Raw genomic sequence first — 24517 nt, 5'->3', positions numbered from 1 at the left:
TAAATTAGTGTCACACGGCCATTTTTGCCAGGGCTCTCCCTTACTTGAACAAAATGAAACATTTTGATCTATTTTTTGCCACAATCATTTAATAACCAAGGTCAACATTTGGGCCACGTTTGAGCGAATTTGGTGATTTGAGCTGTATCACTTCCTGCCTGGTTTTCTCATGGACACACTCTTAAGTGGAGAGCCACATGCTTTGTAGGTTTATTTTGACGGATGATCATTGAGTTGATGTCAAGAAGAGCTAGGGCTTCGTATCCATGAAAGAGTTAACAGGAGAAACAATTCAACTGCCTGATCGTGTTCATCACTGCCTGTTTCACTCTCAAGTTTATTAAGGCCTGACCTCGAGTAAAAAATCCCCCCAGCAAGGTTATCCGCGAGATCCCTCGCAACCCGCGCGACGTGAAGGAACTCAGGAATGTCGATCCAAGATGGCGGACTTTTTAACGCTCTCTCGCGCGCATTTTGTAGCTTATACAAGGATTGCATCTGTCAGTTCTTTGGTTTAAAATGTTAAGGATGTTTTGTCTTCAAATAGGTAAGTGTATTTTCGGTTTACTTCTGTTACATACCCTTTTAATTTCACATATTTCGAACTACATATAAACTGTTAGGCTTCGAAGCGGCCATCGGCCGTTTATCGGCTGCCTTCGAATTGCCTTTCTTGTAGGTTCTAGATGAATCGTTGTAAGTCAAGGAAACAATGCAACATGATTTTTTGTCCCTGAAAAGTTCTTCACTTATTCATTCTACTTGCTTGTGTTGATATTGTAGTTCTTATAGTTGAGCTAATACCCCAAAGATGGAGTGGTAGATTCTCCCCATGTGTCTATAGGCATAATGTGGTTGCGCTATGTAGAAGATAAATTTTGATCTGGACTTGTTGTGAAGTGAGACCGTATGCAAGAGTTAATTACCTCAGTTTACTATCCTAAGCTAATATTATGTAATAGTGACTTAGTTTACTCACTTTACTGTGATGACAACACTCTTTTAAGGATTTTAAAAATAAATTTCTTTGCTAAACACAGATTTGAAACAGACTCTTCAAGGAAGACTTGAGCTTATCACTTACACAGTTTCTAATGAAATAGGGAATTTTGAAGTAGACAAAACAGTATACTGAAGTTTAATTCTCTGGATTTTTTTCTCCGTTAAATTTACTACAACTCTTTTACATTGTTGCCATCAGATACTTAAAATAGCCGTAAACTTTGCACCTTAAGTTTCTTTTGCATCAATCAAGGCTCAAAACATGAACAAAACAAAATAAATTATAGTAGTAAATAATTTAAAGGGATTTTGTTTTTTGTAAACTTTAATATGTACATGTTAAGGAAGTTTTTCAAATTAAACACAATGATTTATACTAGATGTAGAGTAATCTTCCACAATTTGAGCAGTGCTGAAGCAGATTTAAGTTGTTTTGTCTTTGATGCATCTTGAGGGTTTCCCTTTGAGTCATTGTACAATTGCTTGTACTTCTTCAGTGTCAGCATTTGAATCTTAGTCAAGTGTGTTTCATACCGCTCCACATGGTATCTAGATTTTGGATTTTTGGTAACACTCTGCTTCAGTTTGTCATATTTAAAAACTTCTTCACAGGTTCCAAGGACTTGTTCAATGGCTTTTGCTGTCTTTGATAGAAGCTGTACTGTGGCCTCTGAGTCAGTTGATGGAGTCTTTTTTCTTTTAGCTGGTGGCTCTTGAGATGATGACTCTTCTTCAATACTGACAATTGCTCGCTTTTTTCCATTTGGCTGTGGCAAAGTTTCAGCCTCGGTCGATTGCAAGTTTTCAATTCCTGTTTCTACTCTGTGTTCATTAATTGGATCCACCTCCATGCTCATGGTTTCACAGTCAGTTTCTGTTTGAGGTGGCCATGTCCCAGCATCTACATCCATTCTGTCACCTTCATAATCTGATTCCTCAGCCAATTCTTGCTCTTGATTAAAGTTTGCAGCAGAGTCACTTACTAGATCCTCATTGCTATTGTCTTCCATGACTGATTGAAAGGAGCAGCATGTTGGTGGTCTTTGCCATTTTCCATTGTCATCTCTCAATTTCGTGGCTGGTAATTTGACTTCCTCCACCAGGCATTTATTCCAGCAGGCATCTAGTAGCTCTTGCTCATTGGGGATGGATGTTGAACGAAAGTGGTGGAGCTTTGGTCCTTCATCTCTGAAACTGGGCTCATCTGGTCCATCAAAAAATTCAATGGAGTCATCCACCTCCTTCCACCAGACACCTTCTCCTGGCTTTAAGAAATCTGAAATGAGTTGTAAGTGAGTAACCCAATCACCAGCATATTTTTCAAGGTCCCTCTTCAACAATATAGTGTTATCCAGCTTGGGAAGGGACTTTGCCATCTTACTAATTTCTCACTCCTCTTTAAGAATGCAATGGTTGACAGGGTTTGATTTTTCAGCTTGCAAGTGCAGGATTGCATTTGTTGAGAGATCTTCGATTCTCTTGCTCCAGGTTTTTGTTGTAATGTCTGAGAGTTTCTCAAACAGTCTTTCAAACATTTCAGCATTTGTAGATCTGTGAGAAGCAAGTCTGAGTAGTTGAGCAGAGTGAGTTACACAGCTGTGGAAGTAAAGACCAAATAGCTTTCTGTATGTCAATTTCTTAGGTGGGGTCAGGACTTTGCGACATTGAATTGCATGCCTCCAACAGAGATTATGTAGGCGAAGAATCATCTTTGGTGATCGTTTCTCCTCTTGGGCATAGTAGATTTCAATCATTTCACAAAGAGTCACCAAGAGCAATTTAACCTCACGGTTTGCAAATTGGCACAGAGCAATGGTGATGTAAATAAGTGTCTTTCGGTAGTCCACCCCCCGCAGTTTGTCTTTGCTCATTTGCACAGCAAGAATCTCTTTGAGTTTTATTAGAGTGTCAATGTCCGTGATATGATGGGGTAGTTCCTGTAGGACATTCTTGATGTGATTCATTGAACAGTACAAAGCTTCAAAAAACAAAACTTCATATGACTCAATGTTCAGTTCTTTGACTGAGACATCAAAGTTTTCATTGCTGTGTAGAAGTGCAGGAAGTCTTGTTGTTCCTCCCAGCAACTCTGATAATCTCTTTTGCAGATCTTCTTTGTTCCCTTCATCAGACTTTTCCCTTGCAGTCAGCTCTGCTCTCAGCTCTTCAACTTTCATGTCTTTAAATGGATGGAAACCTTCTTTTCTTCCAGCAGGCCCAGAGAGAATAAGTTTTTTTTTGGTGCTCAAGGTTTTGTACCTTCTTTGAAGGGAGTACTCCAAGTCATGGCTTGAATTGATGTTTCCATCACAACCTGGACATCCATAGTTTCCTCCATGTTGGGTGCCATCCTCCATCTCAGCTGCTGGATTGTCTCCATTCATGAACCTCATGATGTCACAAACTTCGATCCCACAATCTGTCAGTACAGTGTTCTTTAGATCCCTGAGGTCTTCTTGCCTTGTTGGAACAAACTTCATCTGGTCTTCTACCGTTGATCTGCTCTGTCCCAGAATGTAAAGCTGTGGTTCCTCAATAGTGGCTTGTATGTCAATGTCTTTGCCTGTTTTGTCTATCATTTCTTGTCGTGTGAAGTGTATAGCAGGGTCATAAAGTTCTCGAACACAAAAGAGCATGTGACCATAATTGGCAAGTGTGGAGTGGTCATGCCAGAGAAGCCAGTGTCTTTGGCACTGATATTTTTTTAAAGAGGATCTCATTTCATCAACATCATCACTGACTTCTTCATGAATTTTCTGCAATTCTGATATTATTTCCTCCCTATTCAACTGGGTGTAATAGTTGTCATCTTTGATTTTTAAAAAGGACTTGTTCCTTGTTAGGGCTTCTTTCCTAATATCTTTGAAGGGGATTTTTCTGGCATTGACATCAATTTTCTTTTGTATAACTTCACCTTCATTGCTGATAGCTAACTTGGAAATCTCACTTGCCACCACAGGAACACCAACATTGTATGTTCCATTCGCAATGCGCTGCTTAATGTCAGCTCTTATCTGCCCATTTGTACGTGGAACTGGAACTGAAATATCACCTCCTCTCTGTTTTTTAAGGGCTCGTCTGACTCGGAACTCTGCAAAGGAACAAATTAAAATTTGCTCAAACCAGTTACTACATGTATGTGAAAATTTAATCATTTAAAATCTGTTTTAACCATTTACTATGTTAAAATCTGTTTATTAATTTCAAGTGTTTGAAATTATCTCAATTTAGAATAAGTTGTAAAACAAAATTAAATTTTGTCCTTTAGAGTCTTTTGTAGAGACTTAATTGTACATGTAGTTCTGAAAAATATGAATTATTTAATCCATTTGTATTAAAATATGTTTAAACAGTACATATACAGACACTTTTTAGTTTTAAAACTTTAATAAGTTCACTACCTTTGGAGTGGTCTTTAGGGTCAATCTGGTTTTTTGAAGACTCATAGCATGAAATATCAACTCCTTTCTTGTGTAGGAATGACTTGATCATTTGGCCTCCATTGGGGGGTGTTGCATCCTGGCCAACCATCCGTATTTTGTAGATCCTAGCTTTCTCAGACCAGTTTGTGGTACCTTTAGGCCATGATTTTATGTCACTCAGGAGCTGATCCAGGTCTCCAATGATGTTCTCTGTTGCTGGGGTGTGAGATTTTGCTTTTCTTTTAGGAGGTGTTATTCTTGCTCTTTCTGTAGCCTCCTCTCTACTTTCAAAGGCCTGAGCCAGTCTGTGGTTTTGTCTACCCCTGTATGATTGCCTTGAACTTAGATGTAGATCAGTGTCATTTTCATTCATTGCTTTTTCAACATCATTTTTCATTTGCCTTTGTTGATCTCTTTTTAACTTTCTTTTTTCCACAGGAGAAAGTTTCTTTTCAAGTCCAGCTTCAGGGACAAGGAGCAGAATGTCACTAAGTGACTTTCCAAAGTTCTCTTTACATTTCTCGTCATATGTGGAATAAATTACCTGTCCCAACACCTTAAGTTGTTTGTTTGTAATTTTTGAGCCTTTCTGAACTGTGTGTTGTGCAGTATGCTTGTTAGCATCCCGCTGAATTTCATTAAGGGGGCCTTTTTTCACCGTCATGCACTTCTTGCTGAGTGGGAAAGTACCTTGCAAGTTTGAGTTGACTAGTGTGCAAGCCTTACAGTTCGTTAATGAATGTGCTGTCTTCATTTCTTTGGTTATGGTCTTTCCCTCATCCCAGTTAGCCATTGAAAATGTTGACAAATAGACCGCCTTGTCTTCTTTGTTTCTCCAGGAAGAAATCTTTTCGTCGATTACCTTGCTCACACGGTTGAAATCATACTGGTTAAGAGTAAACTGTGGATACTCTTTAAAATGTTCAGAATAAAGTTTGTGCCTTTCTGTTAACACTCTGGCGCCAAATTTTGCACTGCCTTCACCAGGAGCTTTCTTCAAGCTAGAGCATAACTCTTTTGTTTTTCGGATACACACTCTGGCCCAAGCACATTCAGCCTTCAAGGCCATATTTGTGGGAAGTTTTAGTTCCTAAAGAAACTGTTTTAGTAAAAGAGTTTGGCTGTATGTGCTCGTTAGCGCCCGCCACAGTGAAAAAGTGATATTCAAATTGTAAACTGAGAAGTGTTATTTTATCGCATTAAACGCATAGTTGGCGCCAAAAGTAAAACGAACGAGTTATTGAGAGGGGAGCAAATGTTTTAAACAAAGAGAAACCAATGTTAGCGAAGGTGTGCATATTGATCTGTATAAGATGAAAAATATTTCATAAAGCGGAAGAACTTGTAATTTTCATCTCTAAATTAAGAAAAAGATGTTTACAGATACCAGAAACTTTGTTCTTTAGATACATTGTCACCTTTATTCTCTCAATCGTTTCACTTCAAATACACCTTGAACTAATGGTTCTCGTCCGCCATCTTGAAAATTGTGACAATTTGGCCTAAGGGGAGACAACTGCAGGCTACAAAACAGCGTTTTCCTATTGCAGTAGAGTAGAGTAGGGTGAATTCTTGCCAAGTAGTACCAGTCCACACGCTGCCAAACAGGCAAAATGGCGCCGATTCGCGAGTACTACTCGAGGAAACCTATTTTGTCAAACGGGGAGATGTTAAACTTTATTAGATGTCGGAAAATATACGGATTTTGAAAATTGAGGTATTTTCCTTTACAGAAACGCCTTTTAACATGGGACAGCAAACCAACAACATATAAAATTAAGTCACAACAAGGACGAATTGAACGCTGAATTCAAAGTCTTCAGTCGCGTGTCATAATTAACCAGTTCTAAGCTTGTGCAGTTGCCCTTAAAAGGCGGAACTCTACACATTAGTTATGTATCTTTGAATCAAATACACATTCGAGTTTCGCTAAGGCGTTTTAGTGTTCCCCATTTTCAAAAGTAAATAACAGACATTGAATGAGGGTATTATGTTTCATAGATAAGGAGTGATTGTCACGATGACAACAATGCTCAACCAGGTACTTTCTATTATTGCCCTTTACAATCTAGGAAAGTTTCATTCGGTTACGTAAAATGTACATGCAGAAAATGGCGATAATCTGTTATAGCCTCGTTTCCGTGCTTTAGTCAGGCCTTAATACACTTGAGCTTCTTTCATCTTCCAACAGTACAGGAATGGATTAAGAGTGGAGTTTAGTAAAAGAAGAGTTAATGTGGCATGCTGTGCAAGAATTAGAGGTTTATAAATAACTAATATCGCCATCACTACACCAAATGGAAGATAACAAGCCACTAATGTTATTTGCACTACTCACAATGCACTGGATACTGTTTTTCTGTATCGTGCAATATTCAATGGAGTTTCTCCTCCATTCTGTTATCCTTGATGAACATGCTGTTGTACTTGAGCTTGTTGATGGCGAAGTATTCGGTAGATTTTCATGTAACAACTGCGTGAGACTATTATACACAGGATTACGTCTATAGAAAAGATGGCAGAACTATAAGGGATGTAAAGAGCTACTACGGCAGTTGCAGTGTTTGAAAGCAAAATTATAACCGCAAGGACCCATACTTTCCTCAAAGTAACCACCTGTCTGTACCGAATCCCCAACTTAACGGCGAGAAATCTGTCCACACTTATTGCAGTCAGAGTCATTAAGGATACTCCACAGAAAAAAAAGACTTGTCGTATTGAAAAGGAGTGTAGAATAATAACGATGTTTGGAATACTCAGCGGACAATAAATCGTTAACGTAAAGAGGCTGTACAACCAGACCCACACAGAGATCGGTGATCGCAAGGCAAGCTAACAGCAGTTTTGATGGCGGATGAAGAGATGACACTTCTAGCAGAAAAGCGATGATCAGAACATTTCCCAAAAACGCGGTGATGGAAAGAAGAATATTAACTGCTGAAAAAATGATCTTTTGCTTTGGTTCGGTAAGAGACGTGAAGCAATAAAACTCTTCAATTGTAGTTTGGTTAATAATTTCAGTTAAGTTTGACGTTTTATTCTTGACAACGATTGTTATAGTGTCCTTTTGTTGGTTTAACCAAAAGTGTAGTGAAAATCCTCTGTCCAAATATAACTTTGGCTTCTTGATATTCTTGATATTGAGACTCCTTAGTCGTATAAGTCTCGTGACACCATTTTAGGGTTTTGTTTTTCGCTGAAAAAAAAAATATATATATATATATAATAAGCTGCAGCATATTTTTCCCATCTTCTATTAATTTCGCTATTTTCGTCCTTAAAAGTAGCTTCTAGGTAGCTTTCGCAAGAATTAGTGACCTTTTATCTTTGAGCACATGTTTCCACCCTCGATCTATTGTTATACTGAGTTGGTTAGATGCTTTTTATGATGATACGAATCAAAAGTAAACTGCAGAAAGCCTGATAGTGATGTTTTTCTCGAGGCTTTATGAAACTTTTAATTACTACTCGGATATTTATGTGCCTAGCGTAAACCTTAATAAGTTTTTTTGTGCGATCACTGGCAAGTTGTGGTTGACAAATTAAAGGCGTGCATCGATCAGTACGAAATATCAAACGTTTCGCTTATTCACAGTTGAATTTAGTAACGGGACGGCAATGATACCTCTCAAGCAAGGCCAAGACATTGTATTTGTCTGGCAGTAATCCAGTGACGGAAATTATAGCTTTAGCTATACCGCACAGAAAATAACAAGTCAGCTGCGCCATTTAAAACCACTTTGGCTTGAATGAACTCATTTTGGCAAGTGTAGTTACCTTTAAAATAGTCCAAGCTATCAAGCGTAAACTGTTCTTCCCAGGCTTGGGTTGAAACTCCCGGTTTAGCGGTGACCTCCAGTGTCATTAATGTAAGAAATCGATTTTAAACTTGGCAATATCAGCTTTAAGACCTTGAACGCCCAAACTACTGTGCATTATTTATTCACACCAAGTTCGTTCTCTTAATTGAACATGCTATAAGCGATACCCTGCTGTTATGCCAACGCGGTTTAGCCTCCATGTCACGTTTCTATTTTCATGTAAATTTTTACTCAATTAGATGATATTAGCTTCCGGTAAAGATCGAAAACAATATTTACCTTTTTTTTGGAAATTCAGAATTCGAAAGGAGAAAATGGCAGTTTTCATTGAATTTTTTTTAATTCTTCCCCTAAGCACTTTTCTAGTATTTATTTCATTATTTAGAGGGAAATTCAGATTCAATTTTACTCACCAACTTGATCTTCTTTTATCAAGGCGAAACCGATACACAAACTATAATCCTTTATAACAGCAGTAACGCACCTGCCGCCGTGGGGGGAAATGAACCTTGCATTAATATTTTTTAGCCAAACAAACTGTACTCGGAAAACCACAGCGAAATGAAATGCTTTTACCTCGACGTATGCATATAATTTCTTATTGTGTTCTGTCAGACCCAATAGTTACGGAAACCGGCATTGAATACCATTATTCAAATTATTATCAGATAAAGTTTCATCCTATTTCTCAGCTATCAGGATATTTTTTTTTTTCAAAATATGTCATTTTTCTGCTGACAAATATTCACAATTGCAATGTTCAGCAATTCTCTGCTATCATTGAAACCCCACCCAGACTGTATTTTCTTGGTTGCTTGGTTACGTAATAAATGGATTAAAACTGCAGTACTCTGCAATTGACAAGCTGTTAATTCCAAAAAGACCACGAGTGAGAGATGGTGTCCTTAACTGCTTTTTAGCTGTTTTTCCCGTATGTTCCAGCAACAAGAAATGGATTCAAGATGGAGTTTAGCAAAAGTTGAGGGAATTTTACGGCCTAAGCGCTATAAAGAGATAGCGTGCAAGTTACATTGATTTCTGTTGGTTTAGAAATTTGGTGATTAAATTGTTGTAGATAATAGACGACATCTGCCTGTTATGCTTTAATCACCTAATCTCTTACTAACAGAAAACATGGCGGCCAACTACAATCATAAGGATGACAGTCTCTTGTAATAATTCACTCTTCATGTACAGCACATCCACAGCTACTTTCACAATGTTATGACGAAGTTCATGATCAATAACAGGTCAGACGCATAAAGAACTGACGTCAATTTGCTAAATAGACCATTTTACAGTTGTCTGCTCAGTGACCTGGCCTTTAAATGACTGCGAGGCTGCAGATGACCTTGTTTTGGGAAAAACCTCCATGCTTTTGTTGTGTAAATCAAGCTGTTTTTATGCTAACTAGTTGGCATTTAAATGAGAAGAGCAGAGAGATCTGCACGGTCACCTCCAGCTTCGCTTGCATTTATAGTCTAGGTAACTAAACTAAGCACACAATTGTAACCTTGCCTATTGCTCGAACTACCCTCTTCATTGACCAACCAGCATTCAGTAATTTTGCCCTCTATGTTATTAGGGTACAAATTGTTTGGGTGGGTAGGCAGTTGTGTTCGCAGGCGACGTTCCATTAGTTTATTTGGTTGCAAACTCGCGAAAGGAATCTGCCCTTAAAATATACTGGTGCCAACTGTCAAATATTATCAGGTCTGGAATTCTGTGGAATTCAGTTACCTGGGTCTCGTGTGTGAAGGGGTGTTTTATCGCAACATAACGCTAGGCACTCATCAAAATTAAGTGGTTAAATGAAGCCAGTAAACATATATATGTGACAGTGTTTGATAGCTCTTTTTTAGTACAAAACATGATGTCACCTCTGAGAAGTAAACTTTCGCTTGCAATATGTAGAGGTTGAACAACGAGTCCAACTGCAAGGTCAGTTGTTGATAAGCAAGCGAGTGCTATGTTAGATTTGGTGCGAAGCTGTGGTTTGGTTTTCAACGCAACCATTACCAGGATGTTGAGCACAGTGGTGAGAGGAAAGGTGAGAGCATTCACGACGATTCTGGCAACGAATACAGCGCGTACATCAGGAGAAATGTTTACGAGATTTCGAAGATCAAGGCAGAAAGTAGAACTCGAGAAAGTATTGTTGATCGTAGTGTGATTCATCTTAGCTCGATCCTGACTCGTCAAGGCTTCTTCACCGCTTTGCGTTGTTGAGATAGTTTGCTTGAGTTTTGCACTTTGCTTGCAAGTTTCCTTGATTATTCTCATAAAAGTGGAATTGCTTTTGATTGTATCATTTCCCTTAGTTTTAAAAAAATTACTTTAATCACCTGTTTACATTTTAATGAACTAATTTGCATCATTTTATTAGCAAACTACAGTTAAGTGTTGGGTAATTTTTAATATTCAGTGCACGTAGGCAAAATTTATGATGCACTGGGAAAAAAAGATCTTTAACAGAAAGTATTCAGTAGATATATAAAACTGGAGAATTTTGAACCGCTAAGTGCATTGAGCAAGCGGTGATTTGCAATATTTGGTGGTACCCTTGTTGTTCTTAACACGTTAAGCATTTTTGATACCCCGGTTTCTGTGCTAAGAGTTTAAGTATTGGCAATAAAATATCTGAAATATTCATGCGTTTACAGTGTAAGAGTTTGTGATTAAAATTCCGTCTGACATCTCGCCGCCACAAGTGTCATTGTTTTCCAAATAGAAAATATTCTTGTTGTTTCCTATGATTTTCTTGTAATGTTAAAAATCTGTTTTACCTTTGCGTTCATCTGATCATGATATACAGAACTTGTTTGATGCTACTCTATGTGTTCAATAAAGTTACTTATTTTCGCGAGAGATGATTGTTGTTTCTGTTACAGTCATCTTAACAGCTTGCAATGAATTGGTTGTAAATTTTATTTTCTAGAACTTAGTTCTAGCGTAAGCTATTTTTTGCCGTTAGTTTCAGAATTGATTTGTCCTCTATATTTTTGCGTGTATGGCTTAGGCGGCCGAGACGCAGTCAGTCAGAAAACAGGGTCAATTTCCAGCCATTTTTAGCGGCTACGTTTAGTCAAGAAAAAAATGATTCCAGTGATAAAATTCAAACAATAGTTTAAACCGAAAAAAAATTTAATGACATATACATATTCAAGTTGCAGTTTTAAAAGCATTACTGAAGAGACTTTTTGTGTGTTTTGCGACTAATTTTGCCAACAGTTACACGGAAATTCCCTCGTCTGTTCTCTCTGCAGTTTTGAGTTAACAATAGTGCAATGTTAAAACTGTATCGGTAGGTTGTCTTCTAATTAGTTTTTTCCCTTGCAAAAGTTGCAAGCTCTAGATAAAATAGGATGAAAATGGAATAAACTCAAATCAAATATAATTAGCATATTTACTTAATTCCCGCTATTATCCGTCAAACAGCTGTGAAATGAGCGAGCTTTCCCAGGCATTGGACCGTTAACTTGCTAGACAGGGTAGCCCATATTCCCTGGGCACCCTGTCTACTTGCCCAAGGCACCCTTTTAGGCGACCTTTCCTTTTTTCCTTATAAACGGTTCATGCCGGATTACCCAGCTAACCGAGGTGTGAAAGACCGCGAAGGCGGCATTACATTCCAAGTCAGCTTTTCATGCTGCCTCTGGTGGCAATTAGTAGAGTGCAATATAATAGCCTTAGACATAGAAGAGCGGCCGCTAGCGGAACCCAACTCAACTTCTTTATTGTGCACTATTTACAGTGTTTACATGAGTTAGCATTATAAATATAAAAAGAGGACTAGTTGTTACATATGGAATAAACTAAAATAAAATATAATTGGCGGATATTTTTAAATGCCGTTATTTTCCGCCAAACAGCTGTGAGCAGAGAGCTCTCTCCCAGGCTTAAGGGGAAAAACTACGCGTCTTTCGGCTCAAGGACGTTCGCGCGAAAATTTTTCAACATTGATTTTTTTTCTGAGACTTTTACCACTCTAAGATGATAAGTTAGTTATGTCAGAAATGCAAATTGGGGGAAGGGGGGAGGGGGTCACCGACTTCGTTTTGGAGAGAACATGCTCGGAAGATCACCCTGAATCTGAAAAAAATCGGGCTTCGTTAGCGAATAAGGCCACAATGTCTGTAAACGCGAAAACACTGCAATTAGATATTTGAACTGAAATGTTCTCTGTGGAACATTTAACTAAGTTGACCTATTAAGTGAATTTAGTCAACTGGTGGGGCTCCTTAAAGAACAAGTTCGCATTTAGCAAACACAGATTCAGGCGCCCGGCAGCCGCAAGGTGGCAGGATTCGATGTCCCGTGGACAGAAATCTTGATTTTTTTTTTCTTCCCGCGATGATTTTTTGTTCATTTTTAGACAATGTGGAGATAATTGTAAATAAAATCTGTTTCTGGAAAGAAAAGTAGAGGTCACCGAACCTCCAAGATCTTTAGGGGTGGCGAATGGTAAATGCGAGACTGCGCGAGACGGCGAGACAAGCGTTTTCCTCTGCGAGCCCGAGACATTTTGACATTTTAAATTGCGAGACCGAGACTTCAAAGGGTTTGACGTGCGAGCACAAGACGTTCAGACTCTTAAATTCGGGCCCCAGATTTAGTTGAGAGCTAGATCGAGCTTGTGCAGCCTTTTAGCCAGCTTCTTCAAACTGGCTGGAACTGGAAATTCGATTATAACACACTAACGTTATGATATCGTAGAACAAAATAACTGTTTTACTGGAGCCAAAACGGACGTTGCGGCAGGTTTTGTAGCTTTTTGTGGAATTCAGACAATTTAGGAGAAGTTAAGATTAACTTTTTCTCTGAAATTTGTAATTTGTTTTATTGAAATTCAATGTCAAGTGAAGAGAAGACGTCATTTATAAAAACTGAGATAAACGAACGAATCGGGACTTTGAAACCCTTTAGCCTTGCAAAAAGTCGAGACTGCAAGACGCACATAACCGCTAAATATCCTAGAATATTCCCCAATTTTCAAAACTACGCGTGTTGCGAAAAAGAGTTAAAGGATAATAAACTCAATAGCCTCCATTTGGCGCGAAAATATGCTCTGATATTTGTCCCTTGACATTATCTGTTCCTCAAAGCTCACAGTTTTCCTCGAGCTACGCTGTCGGAAAGCTGTTGGCTTCTCGGAACAGATAGTGTCCGCGGTCAAATATCCTAGCATATTTTCGCGCCAAATGGAGGTTATTGTTTATATATATGAGCGGGTAACGTTTACTAATAAGACGAACTGATCGAACCACTGTTTAAATAGCATCGATCGCATGATTATCTGCAAAATAAAAACTGACATATTGAAATATGAAGGTAAATATACGTCTTTTCTTTTCTTTTCTTTTCCTTTAACTAATGAGGAGATTTACCTCCATTTTGAGGCAATAAGTTCTCTCGACAAATTTCCGGTCAATTTTCTCTATACGAAATACTGCGGTTAATTGCTTCGGTTTGTGCTTGGTAATTTAAAATGTGAGGAGCAGGTTATTTTATTGAAGAAAGAAAATTGGCCACTTCACTTGAAAATCTCGCTTCAAAAGCGTGGGAATATGATCACATGAGGAAACTGAAGCCACAAATAAAAGTAATTTTGGCTAATTCTTCGTGTACTAGATAGCTGTAAAATGACTTTCTAATCATTTTTTTCGGAAATTCATGTAAAAAATGTCAAAAGGTATTTAACTTTAGACTGTTCTTGAAAACGGCAAAAGAAAAAGTAGGTACAATTTAATGCCGTGTGTCATTGTTGTGAAAAAAATTGATATTCAAGTTTGATGTTAGCAAATGACTCTCTGTATACGATACTTTACTGCTGATACCTTTTTCGGGTTTTACATATTGTTATGTTAAATTTGTGAATTAGCTTGACGGTCAATAAACATTCGAAGAGAAACGCGAAGAGCTCTGCGACGGTGAGCAAAAAGCAAAGAAAATAGAAATTGGTGGAGTCTCTGACATTCAGGCTATGAATTAAATCTGCTCTTCTCTTAACAATCAAATAAATTTCTTGTGACACTTTGTGACACTTACGTCACTGAAAGAGAAATTTAACGAGGGAACTTAACCGATTCCAGTAAGAATATTATCAGCTGGCGTCATTATATACAAATAAAAAGAGTAAGCCAGGCGAATAAGCTACTGTTTCACTCAATACAAACTATAAAATTTGAACAAAAAAAGTGCTAAAAGCTATATTCACCATTTAAAGGAAGCCCTCAGTGAATGAATCCTCTAGCGTCACTCCAGTTGTAACACTCGACATGCAGATTGAAAACAACATTACGCCATAAGCGACCTTATTTTCCACTCGGTCGAGCAATTCTCAAGACCAGTGGAGTTTTGACAAGAAGACAGAAACACAGAATCAAAAGAGGACCGACCAGTCAGGAAACATATTCTCTGCAATCATCCATTTTAAGGAGGTTTATTTATCATGACAGTGAAGAATACAGAATCACTCTGCAATTCCTCCAGTGTTTGGGCCCGGAGTCGCAACAATTCATCTGGGATTTACATCACACAACTTCTTTAAGATTATTGCTGCCATCACGACCATTGCTTGTGCCTTTACCATTCTGTTAAACCTCTTGGTTATAATAGCGACGAGGAAGAGAAGAGAACTGAAAAATATTTCAAACATTCTGCTGTCTAGCGTGGCCTTAACTGATCTTTTGGTGGGCGCTGTATCTATACCGCTGTGTATCACATTAGACGCGTTAGTTATCCAGAGACGTTTTCTTAACGATGGGATCTGTATGATGTTTTTCAGAAGTGTCTCTGTACTGTACACTGTTTGCAGTTCGTCATTTTGTCATCTGCTTCTAATTGCTTGGGAGAGATATGTGGCAGTAGCGAAGTGGATGTAGTACAAGGCTTTTGTTACTGAGGAGGTCGTGTAACCAAAAACACGAGCTCGAGAGTTGCATGGCTGTCGGCAGTAACATTGGTTGTTCCATTGGTCATCATGGTTGCTATGAGCGTTCGTTATGAAATTATAACAGTCGTAAATGTCATTTTGAGCATTTTCTGCGTTGTCTGTATCGTTTATAGCATATTTTTTATGCCAAGGGTTATTTAATTTCGCTTTGCGAAAATGGAACCGAACGGGAATCCGCTCAGTAAAAGTTCTGGTCAAAAGGGAGCTTGAAAGCAAGGTTGCTTACACGACTTTTTGGTTAATAGTTCTCGTTGGTGTCGCGAGTGATCCTACCGTCGACGTCCTTATCTTTCAAGGAGATTTACCATTTCTCCGCCAGATTTCCATTATACGATAGCCGGAAACAATACTTCAGTTGAACTCTCTGTTCAACCCATTATTGTACTGGTATAGAAACCGCCGCTTAAGGAAAGCTACAATGGAGCTGTTAAAGTGCAGAAATAGGCCAGCAGCTCGCAGTGCGCGTCACATTAGGCAACGTCGCTATTCCTTGGCATCGCTAGATGTCGAAAAACTTCAAAACAAGCAACGAAGCGCACAACTATTTAGATCAGAATCTCTCGGCGCTATGATTTGTTTAGACACTTTTAGGCAGAGGCGGATTGAGACAATGAAGGAAAGACCCTTGTCAGCTCCATCGAAGGTACCAAGTGACAAGATATTCACACAACAGCACAACCAACTAATTCTCCTGGGGCGTTTTCAATCTGAACTGTTACAATTAAATTGTAACAGTTTAGATTGAAAATGCCTCAGGAGGGAAATCCATTCATCGCAAAACTGAATTACAGAGAAACACCACGGAGCTTGGAAGATCTCGGCGTCATATCGGTGGTAAATGTGATGTGATATCTTCCAAGATTTTATCAACTTAATAAATGTAGATGTAGATGTAGATGTAAAATCGTGCGATCAAGCTGTCTGAATGAAAACTCTATCCTGTCACTTACTAAATGTCATCATAATGCGACGCAGAGGAATGCTCAAAGAATCAGATAAGTGACAAGAATATTAACACATTTAAACGAGCCGTACAAAAGAAGAACTGCCGAAGAGTTCACCAATGAGAAAGAGCTTTCGTATAATCTTTTCGTATAACAAGTTAATTGAAATCAGTAAATGAAAAAAAAAAGTTTCAAATTCCCTTAGAAAGAATGAAAAACAAATAGAATTGACAACAAAAAGTAATTATATCTGTGTATGCTTTGACTTGCCTTTGTAGACTTCTGTAGCGGAATGGGTTCGGGAAAGGCCAAAAAAAACCCGACTTGATTGACTAAACAAAAGACGGATCGAAACTCAAAAAAACCGACCAATACTGTTAATAAACTTTATGCGAGTCTTTCAGTCAATACCATCGCGGCTAAACTAACCAATCACTTTCAACTGACCAGACTTATAACACCATCGACTGACAAACACTATTCAATCTACGAAGTACCAAAACATGCTTATTTTGTTCAGCGGAATGGATGCAAAAGAAAAACCATGCGTTACTTTTGGACTAATGCTCTCCTTCAAGGCAAGGAGTTAGATAATTCATGTTATCTCTGCGGGCAGACAGCGTTTTTATTTTATCATATCTTCGAGTGCAACCTTAAAAGATAACCTTGACGGCTAAAAATAGTTGGGGTTCGACTTGAACATCTTATAAGGTGAGACCAAAATCCGTAATTTACATTCCTAAGGGAGGTGATGAGCATCCCCGACCTTTTCACAAAGGAGTCCTTTTCACAATATGGGGCCCTCCTTTGTTGTAAGTAGTATAGGGGGAGTCACACAAATACTGTTTCAAAGAGGGAGCTGAATTTCACCGTTTCGCAGCCCTCAGGTTCAACCGGCCCGAGCATGTGAGGGCCGGACTTGACGGTGGGGGCTGCGATAAGGTTAAATAAAGCTCCCTCTGCGAAACGGTTTTTGTGTGACTCCCCCTATACTACTTTTGTTTATTATCCCATATCGGGACGTGAAGTTGCCATGGAAAATTCTCTGTTTATCACGGACATGTATGAATGAGTGGGTAACTTTTGCCAAGATGAACAAACAACTATTGCGAGATCTTATGGTCAACAGCGAAATAAAAAAAAAAAGCTCTTCAAAATTAAAATATGAAGGTTATTGGATGTTTTGCATTTTTGGGGAGATTATTGTTTCCATTCTCGTACCGCCATTGTGACTGCATAAGAAACATTAGCTAACATTGAGTTCGCTCATCAAATCTCCTGTTAATTCTCCCTTTACAGAGAGGATGAGTTGACCAATGGAAAAGAACTTTCGTATAATCGTTTCGAGTGAACGAATTTATAATCATTTAAACGTAGTGCATCGTAAAATGTTTACATTTTCTTTAGAAACAATAGAAAAATTATAATAATTGGCAGATTAAAGTAATTATGTGGGTGCTTTTGCTTATCTATCGGTTGACCATTGTAGCCCTATGGGTTCGGTAAAGTCATATAAAATATGCTCTATTTGTTCAATCAGAAGAAACAAGAGACCCACAGAAGAAACATCCGTGATCAGGCACAATGCACTGTTTGTGGGATAAAAAATGAGATTAAAATGGAAAACAAAGCTTACAACAGTCATATATAGATTATAGAGTCCTCATTTTAAAGTGGCTGAATAATGGAATATATTCAAAACATCGATGCAAAAAAGAAATTAACCCACGTTTTAATTAATAGCGAAAGAGAACAATTTTCAAGGATAAGTGCTTGTTCATGTATAAATATATAAAGCCGGAACTCTAAATAAATGTTTGGAGAAAAAGCACCGATGATAACTGTATTTTAGTTGCATATAATAAACTTAACATTTACATGGTACAATTTCTGGGCAATTCCAAGATCTCGTAGAACGTTTTTCGCTACTTTTTAAAAAGAGTAAGAAAAGCTTAACCACTATATCTTGAATGTTCTTTGAGTCAGAAAAGTTTAAAATAAGCGCAGGCAAGGGGTTTACTCTCGTAGGTACATGCTAACTCATACCCTCACCCGGACCGCAGTTAGACGGGTTAGATTACCCCCCTCCCACCCTTTTCTGGTTAAGTTATGCTATTCTGAAAGTGTTAATTGACTTTTCTCTTTTGTCTCGATTTCTACCTCCAGGGTTAACCTGTAACTGATAGCTGTATTTAGAGCATTTTTGGTGTCAGTCAGAAAAATGCTTGTTCCGACCCGTAAGAAGTGTTTGCTTGACAGATAAATGAGTCCTGATGGTAATCAGCGATCAAGAAAGCTAACCCGTGAAACAGTTCAACTTCTTGATGGTGTCCTTCACTCCTCGCCTCACGTCTCTTATTTTCCAACAGTACAGGAATGGATTCAAAGTGGAGTTCAACAAAAGAAGGGTAATCGCTACAGCATGAGCTTGGTGAAAAGATGGCGAGTGTGATCCAAGCACGCCACGTAAACCTGTTACAATACCAAGAGGCAGATAACAGGCAAGTAGAGTCATTTGTATCCACAAAGCACTGGAGACGGTCTTTCTGTATCGTACTATATTCAGTGGAATTCGTGCTTCATTTGGTTGTCCTTGGGACGTACTAATCTTGACCTGAGCTTGGCGACGGTGAAGTGTAAGATAAATCTTCGAGTAGCAAAATATGGAGGTTAATAGACATGATGGCATTATTACGGAAAGAATCATTTCAGCCATGCGACGCTCGTAGAGCACTGTGACTGAAAAGACAGTGGTAAAAATCCAAAATAAGAATACTAGGACCCATACTCGCCTCAAAGTTACCACTTGCCTGTATCTTAACCCCAACATCAGGGCGAGAAGCCTATCTACACTTATTGCCGTTATTATTAGAAATGACACCCCACAGAAAATGTACCCTAATGTATTTGAAGATATGCTAGTATAGTAGCAAAGTTTGGAATGTTCTGGTGCCAAAATAAAGGTTACAAAGAGAGGCTGTGAAATTAGGCCCACGCAGAGATCAGTGGTCGCCAGGCAACCTAACAGAAGTTTTGATGGCGGATGAAGGGAAGAGACCTTTTGAAGGGCAACAAAAATCAGAACATTCCCCATTAAAGCAATGGTGGAAAGGAGAATATTTAATGCTGAAGTAATCGTTCGATGTGGCTCCTTAAGGCTTGCCAAGCAACAGAGCTCTTGAATTGTGGTGCATTTTCCAATTTCAGTAGAATTCATCATGTTTTGTCTCGATAAGATTTCCTCCTCTCTGTGTTAACAAAATTCTCTCATCTCCGGGGCGAGAATTCTTGCGTCAGGTGAGGACTCCTACATCAGACGACACAGTTTCTTCTGATTTCCTGAAAAAGAAAATGTACATACTTTTTAGTTAACTACAGAAATATCTCTCCTAGACAACTAACAATGAGATGCCTTTGGTGTTAACAACGGCATCTGATTGTAAGATGCAGATATGTCATTGTAACATTTGCAAGTGAGATACAAATGTCCGGCTCGGACATTTGCATCTTACTTACACCTCACTTCTCTGTAATAGAGCGTGGACTCACATACAGCAATATGCTAGTGTTGAAAAAAAGGCGAATAATTTTACTATACAAGCCATAAACTATTCTTTAACTATTTAGTTTCTATAAATCCGTTGAGCTTTCCGTCATCGGCTGCCTTTGCAATTTTCATCCGAAAAATTGATCAGTGAGAATCTCTCAGAACGGCAGAATCTGATTTTAATTAGTTTGCTTGTCTGAGTCATTTTCGTTGGAGAAGAAGTTTACTGAGAAATTACTACAGTTGTTTCCCGGTAAAGATTACTGTAGACGTCGACATTCAGGGGACAAATGTTGTATTTTTTTTTTCTTCGCTCATTGCATAGCTAAAAGATTGATTTAAAGTCTGGTAAAAGATTACTTTAAATTGCTAAATGATCGCGAGATATCTAGAAAAAAGAAATCAATTTTGGGGAAGATTTAATAATCAGCTCATGGTGTTATAATCCAAATTTAAAAATATGAGACCCCCTGTGGATTTTCCGTGAATAAATACACATTGGAATTTCAATTACATTGTTCACATTGAAAGAATTACAACTGCTTTTTCGTTTAAAAGAAAGATCAGTTAATTGTGGAGAAGACGTCTGCAAAAAGAGATTGCTCTGAGTTCATTATTAAGACAGAAGACAATTTGGATAACAGCTGGTAAGAAACTCGTGCCGAAGAAAACGAGGAAAGACGAAGGATCGTTCCATGAAAGCAACAACTTAAGAAGGAACTCACCACCAGCAACAATTCAAAGGCTCATTCTTCGACCAACCTGTGGCCTCCAAAAAGGTTGTAAGTATGGTAATCCAGTAAAACTCACCCTAGTAAGTTTATAGCAGTTTCCAAGTTTTGTTTCGGATGGGTGGTTGATCGATTTTGGTTGCTAGTTTCGTAGTCGGGTCCTCCACCTTTTTGCCGCAAGCGAATTAATAGGGTATGCAGATTTTACAGAGGGAACTACGTCTTATACTTTTTTCTCTACCAACGAACAAAGACGTATACAAAATCACATCTCCTGCTCTTCTTCTAATCTCGTCTATATGATACAGGGCGACAAATGCAATGCTCAGTACATAGGCGAGACTAAACGTCGTTTCAGCGACAGATTTGGTGAGCACAGACGCGCAATCGAAAAAAGCCATCACACAACGACACGTTGACCAACCCACCGCCGTTACAGATCACTTTACCCTTCCTGCCCACTGTATGCACAACATAGAATTCGTTCCTTTCGAAATCATCAACTCAAATAGGGACTAACAAAAAAATGAAACTGAGGCTATTCGCAAGGCAAGAGAAGTATTTTTATCTCCAAGAGCAAGACCCTTAACCCTTCTGGGTTAAACAGGTCGGACGAAATTTAATCTATTTATTTTTTATGCATTCGCTTTAGCGCACGTTTCCTTTTTCCCTATTTTTTGTCAACGAACCATGTCACATATTTCCTGTAGTATCATTTCAACTTTTGTAACTGTTTTATCCATATCTACTTAGCTTCAGTGTAGCCCCGGCCCTGAAGAAGGTTAGTCCTGTCTAACCGAAATATTGGGCATTAAATTTACCCTTTTCAGCCGTCCGGTCAGCCTTTCAATTGGTTTTATGTAGATTCGGGTAGATTTTTAACAAGGTTGGCCAAAATGTTTTTCGGTTATCAATGCACCAAAGTGTGTGGTTTTTTTGGTATTTCAGGCCTCTCTAAGGCCTTCTCATGTCACGAAGATCGGTTAACTAATATCATATTCATCTAATCCAATATAGATATTTTTCATTAACCAAAAGGAAAATCGAAAAAGCCTCACGCACTTTTTGTAGTCGGTCATCCGCAGATTGGCATGACGTAGCTTGTACATCGTATCCAGGTAACTCTTGCGTGCGCTAATCAATAAATGAAATCTTCAAAAATCTTTTTTTTTTTTCTCATTCTACATCTGATTGGCTTTACAGTGATATATTCTTTTCACACTTCTTTTCAAAAGCGACGCGAGTACGAAAGATTTCGTCAGAGACTCTCCCGAAGGTCTACCGTAACCTTAGGATTAAGATGCAAGACATTCTCTTCCCAAACTTTATGTTTGCCTAAATAATTTTGCTTCTGCTACACGTTTTCAGTGACTCTAGGTCGTGCAGTATTATATTATATCAGAAGATGAAATCTTTTAGTGAGTTGCCATGCATTATTCATGTACTGTAGTTACCTTTTCTTCTTGATTCAGTTATGTAACAAAGCTTTTTAACTGAGCTTGCAAGCTGCTGTGGAATAATTTTAAGAATAGGAAGAATAAAGCATACTAAATATGTTTTTCAAAAAAAACTCATGTAAAAGAACTGAAACAATGATATGAGAAGTCTTGCCAACAGATTCAGGGTGTAGGCCACAATAACAGTCTATAATTTCCTACATTCTCATTTGCTTTTCTTTCAATTACATACCTAAGCGATCGAATTAGATAAAGTTATCTGATCTTCTGGAGACCGCTTTCAGCACTGCAAATGCAGTCTTCTCAACTTTGATGAACTCTTCACAACTGCTGCTTATGACTACGCTTCAGTTCGTGAAAGCCTTGCAATTTATACACGTTGATTCCGGTCACCTTGAAGTGTGATTAATTGCCAAATTTGAAATTCCATTTCCGTGAACATAAAAAAGTGAACAAATATATTGACCAATATCTCGATTTGATAAGAGAACATTTCGAAATACATATGATAATAAATATTAAAAGAATAAAACTAAGACGTTTCAAAGTCATCTTGCCGTGACGCCATTATCAAGTAGAAGTGTAAGCTATAGTTTCGAGATTAAATACAAATTAAGGTGAATGGATAGAGTACATTACAATAATAAGTGTTTCGTTGTCATTGGTGTTTGATGTGACAGTGCATGCGGTATATGTTTAAATAAATACTTTTGCACGTATTGAGTCTGACTGCGTGTTTAACTTCGGTTTCCGTTCACGAATAAATAGCATTTCTTGAATAAGACAGTCCAGTTTTCCTCGGCATTTCTTAAGAACGGAAAACATTTCCCCTATGTCTATTTTGATTACTTAAAAGATGTCTTCAGTGTCAAGGTCCTGAGTTTCTGATAAAAGCTACGAACAAAGAGCGTTTAAGCTTCTAAAACAGGAAATTCGACTCCCGACCCTTGCTGGACCTGATTACTTTAGGTTGAAATGTTCGACATTTCCGTGGATCTATCTGGTGCGATTTTAGATCAATATCATCATTGTCAGGTTGATAATTCATTTCTGTTAAGAAGCGTCAACGCATCCTTTTTTTCTGTTTATCATGCAGTAAATGTTGATATGACTTTACAGAATTCAGATTTGCTTCAAAGCAGTCTTATTTAACTATAATCCTTTGTTTTGTTTTTTTAATGTGTTGTTGTGAGGAGGCTAATTAGTTCTTTCTATGTTTATTTGTCATTGGTATTCTCATTTGAAATCTTTCCACTTTTACCCCATTCATTTAAGTGAATAGATATTTCGAATTTAATAACATGAAAAAAAAAAAAAAAAAAGAAAAAAAAGATTAAAAAAATAAACATCAACAGTTATTTCCAGTCGGTCATTGGCGTCCGAACTATTCTTTATAAACTTGTTTTCCTCTTTTACCTCAGTCATTCATTCAAGTCAATAGACATTTCAAATTTAATTGAATCAGAAAACCATACGAAGAACGCTACTTCCATTCGGATACATAATTTCATTCAAGCCCAAACTTCAGGCACTACAAACTTTTTCCACCTTGATCAAGCTGCCTCAAGTATAAATGCGTTTTGTTGTCGTTGTACTTTGTTTTGCAGCAAAGCTGAGGAAAAATAATTCATTATAATTTCATAACTCAAGATGTGGTGATAAAAAGAAAACTTTCTATGTTTGATAAGCCCTCCAAAGTTAAGTTCAATTACAAGCTTTAGCTAAATTGATTTTTTTTTTTTTTTCATTTTTTCCTCATTTGTCTTCTAGCTAAGGCCATTAAGAGCAGAATTGCGATTTGCATCAAAATCAAGGCACGTAGTACCTTCTGCTTTGACATGTTTCGGCCCTAGTGCATTCCACACTTAATTGCAGGACCACAAATGCATAATTTACTTGCTCATCTCAATATCCTTAACGAATCCTTTTGGTCGTTTTAACAAATTCAAGAAAAGGGATAGCACAAGAACGACTCTGATGGACCTGTGAGAATCTATCGTGACTACTGATATCGATTGTTCATGCAGAGCCATGCAGAGTCATGAGCAAACACTGACCAGTAATCGACGATATAGATACCTTGTTCATGTAAGAGGAATATATTTCAACAGAAGATAAAGGGCCACTTAGAGACACATTATCATCCATCATTATATCTGATTAAATGACTAATCATCGTAGACTGAAATATGAACAATACGCATCTCAGCTGGGCTTTTCTTAGAAAATTCACAACTTATTGTACGTAACAAGCTGAAGATAAAGGTTTATTTGCGTTGGTGTGACGCACAAACCCATAATTCACCCAAAACTGGCGGTACACTTATGATCAAGTAACACAGCAGGTGTTCAGAGGCAGAGTAAAGCAAAACTTTGTGACTATGCGATTGTAGACCGAGAGTGGAGATGCAAACTAGAAACAATAAACCCAGCTTAGCTAAGTTGCTCTTTGCTTCCGAAACAAAGCATAGGTTGTTTTCTCTTTTCGACATATGCTAAATTTGATCCCAGGTTTAATTATCAGGCTAGGAAGCGATGTGTCTATTCAGTAAAGTAAAATACAGAGTTAGTAGCGTGTTCCTTAATTGTTATCCTTCTTTTGAATCCCACAGTTAAGAGGCCCTGCGCCTAAGAAACG

General features: G+C 38.1%; 1 protein-coding gene and 1 pseudogene across 3 annotated transcripts; both read right to left on the bottom strand.

The window, feature by feature from the left end:
- Positions 1-350: 350 nt before the first annotated feature.
- LOC145503216 (uncharacterized) lies at positions 351-6590 on the bottom strand (annotated as a pseudogene). Its single transcript, XR_014051450.1, has 2 exons — positions 4404-6590; positions 351-4093 (listed from the first exon to the last, which is right to left on the bottom strand). The product of XR_014051450.1 is annotated as an uncharacterized LOC145503216 (transcript).
- Positions 6591-16269: 9679 nt separating this feature from the next.
- Positions 16270-22190, bottom strand: LOC145503254 (melanocyte-stimulating hormone receptor-like). 2 transcript variants are annotated; one of them, XM_081482747.1, is made up of 3 exons: positions 22112-22190; positions 21877-21931; positions 16270-19483 (listed from the first exon to the last, which is right to left on the bottom strand). In XM_081482747.1, the coding sequence occupies exon 3, from the start codon at positions 19362-19364 to the stop codon at positions 18441-18443; it is 924 nt and encodes a 307-aa protein (XP_081338873.1). In that variant the 5' UTR covers positions 19365-19483; positions 21877-21931; positions 22112-22190; the 3' UTR covers positions 16270-18440. The 2 variants fall into 2 exon arrangements, with proteins under 2 accessions (XP_081338873.1, XP_081338872.1); XM_081482746.1 differs by having other exon boundaries at positions 16270-21931.
- Positions 22191-24517: the final 2327 nt, after the last annotated feature.

This window comes from Orbicella franksi, chromosome 11 (genome assembly GCF_964199315.1).
Source record: "Orbicella franksi chromosome 11, jaOrbFran1.1, whole genome shotgun sequence".
NCBI classification, from domain to species: Eukaryota; Metazoa; Cnidaria; class Anthozoa; order Scleractinia; family Merulinidae; genus Orbicella; species Orbicella franksi.
Note: the sequence above shows the minus strand (reverse complement) of the source record. Positions and strands in the feature narration are given on the sequence as shown.

What these genes read in the sequence shown, in the direction of transcription:
- LOC145503254 (XM_081482746.1), bottom strand. Translation starts at nt 19,364, where the DNA reads ATGATGAATTCTACTGAAATTGGAAAATGCACCACAATTCAAGAGCTC.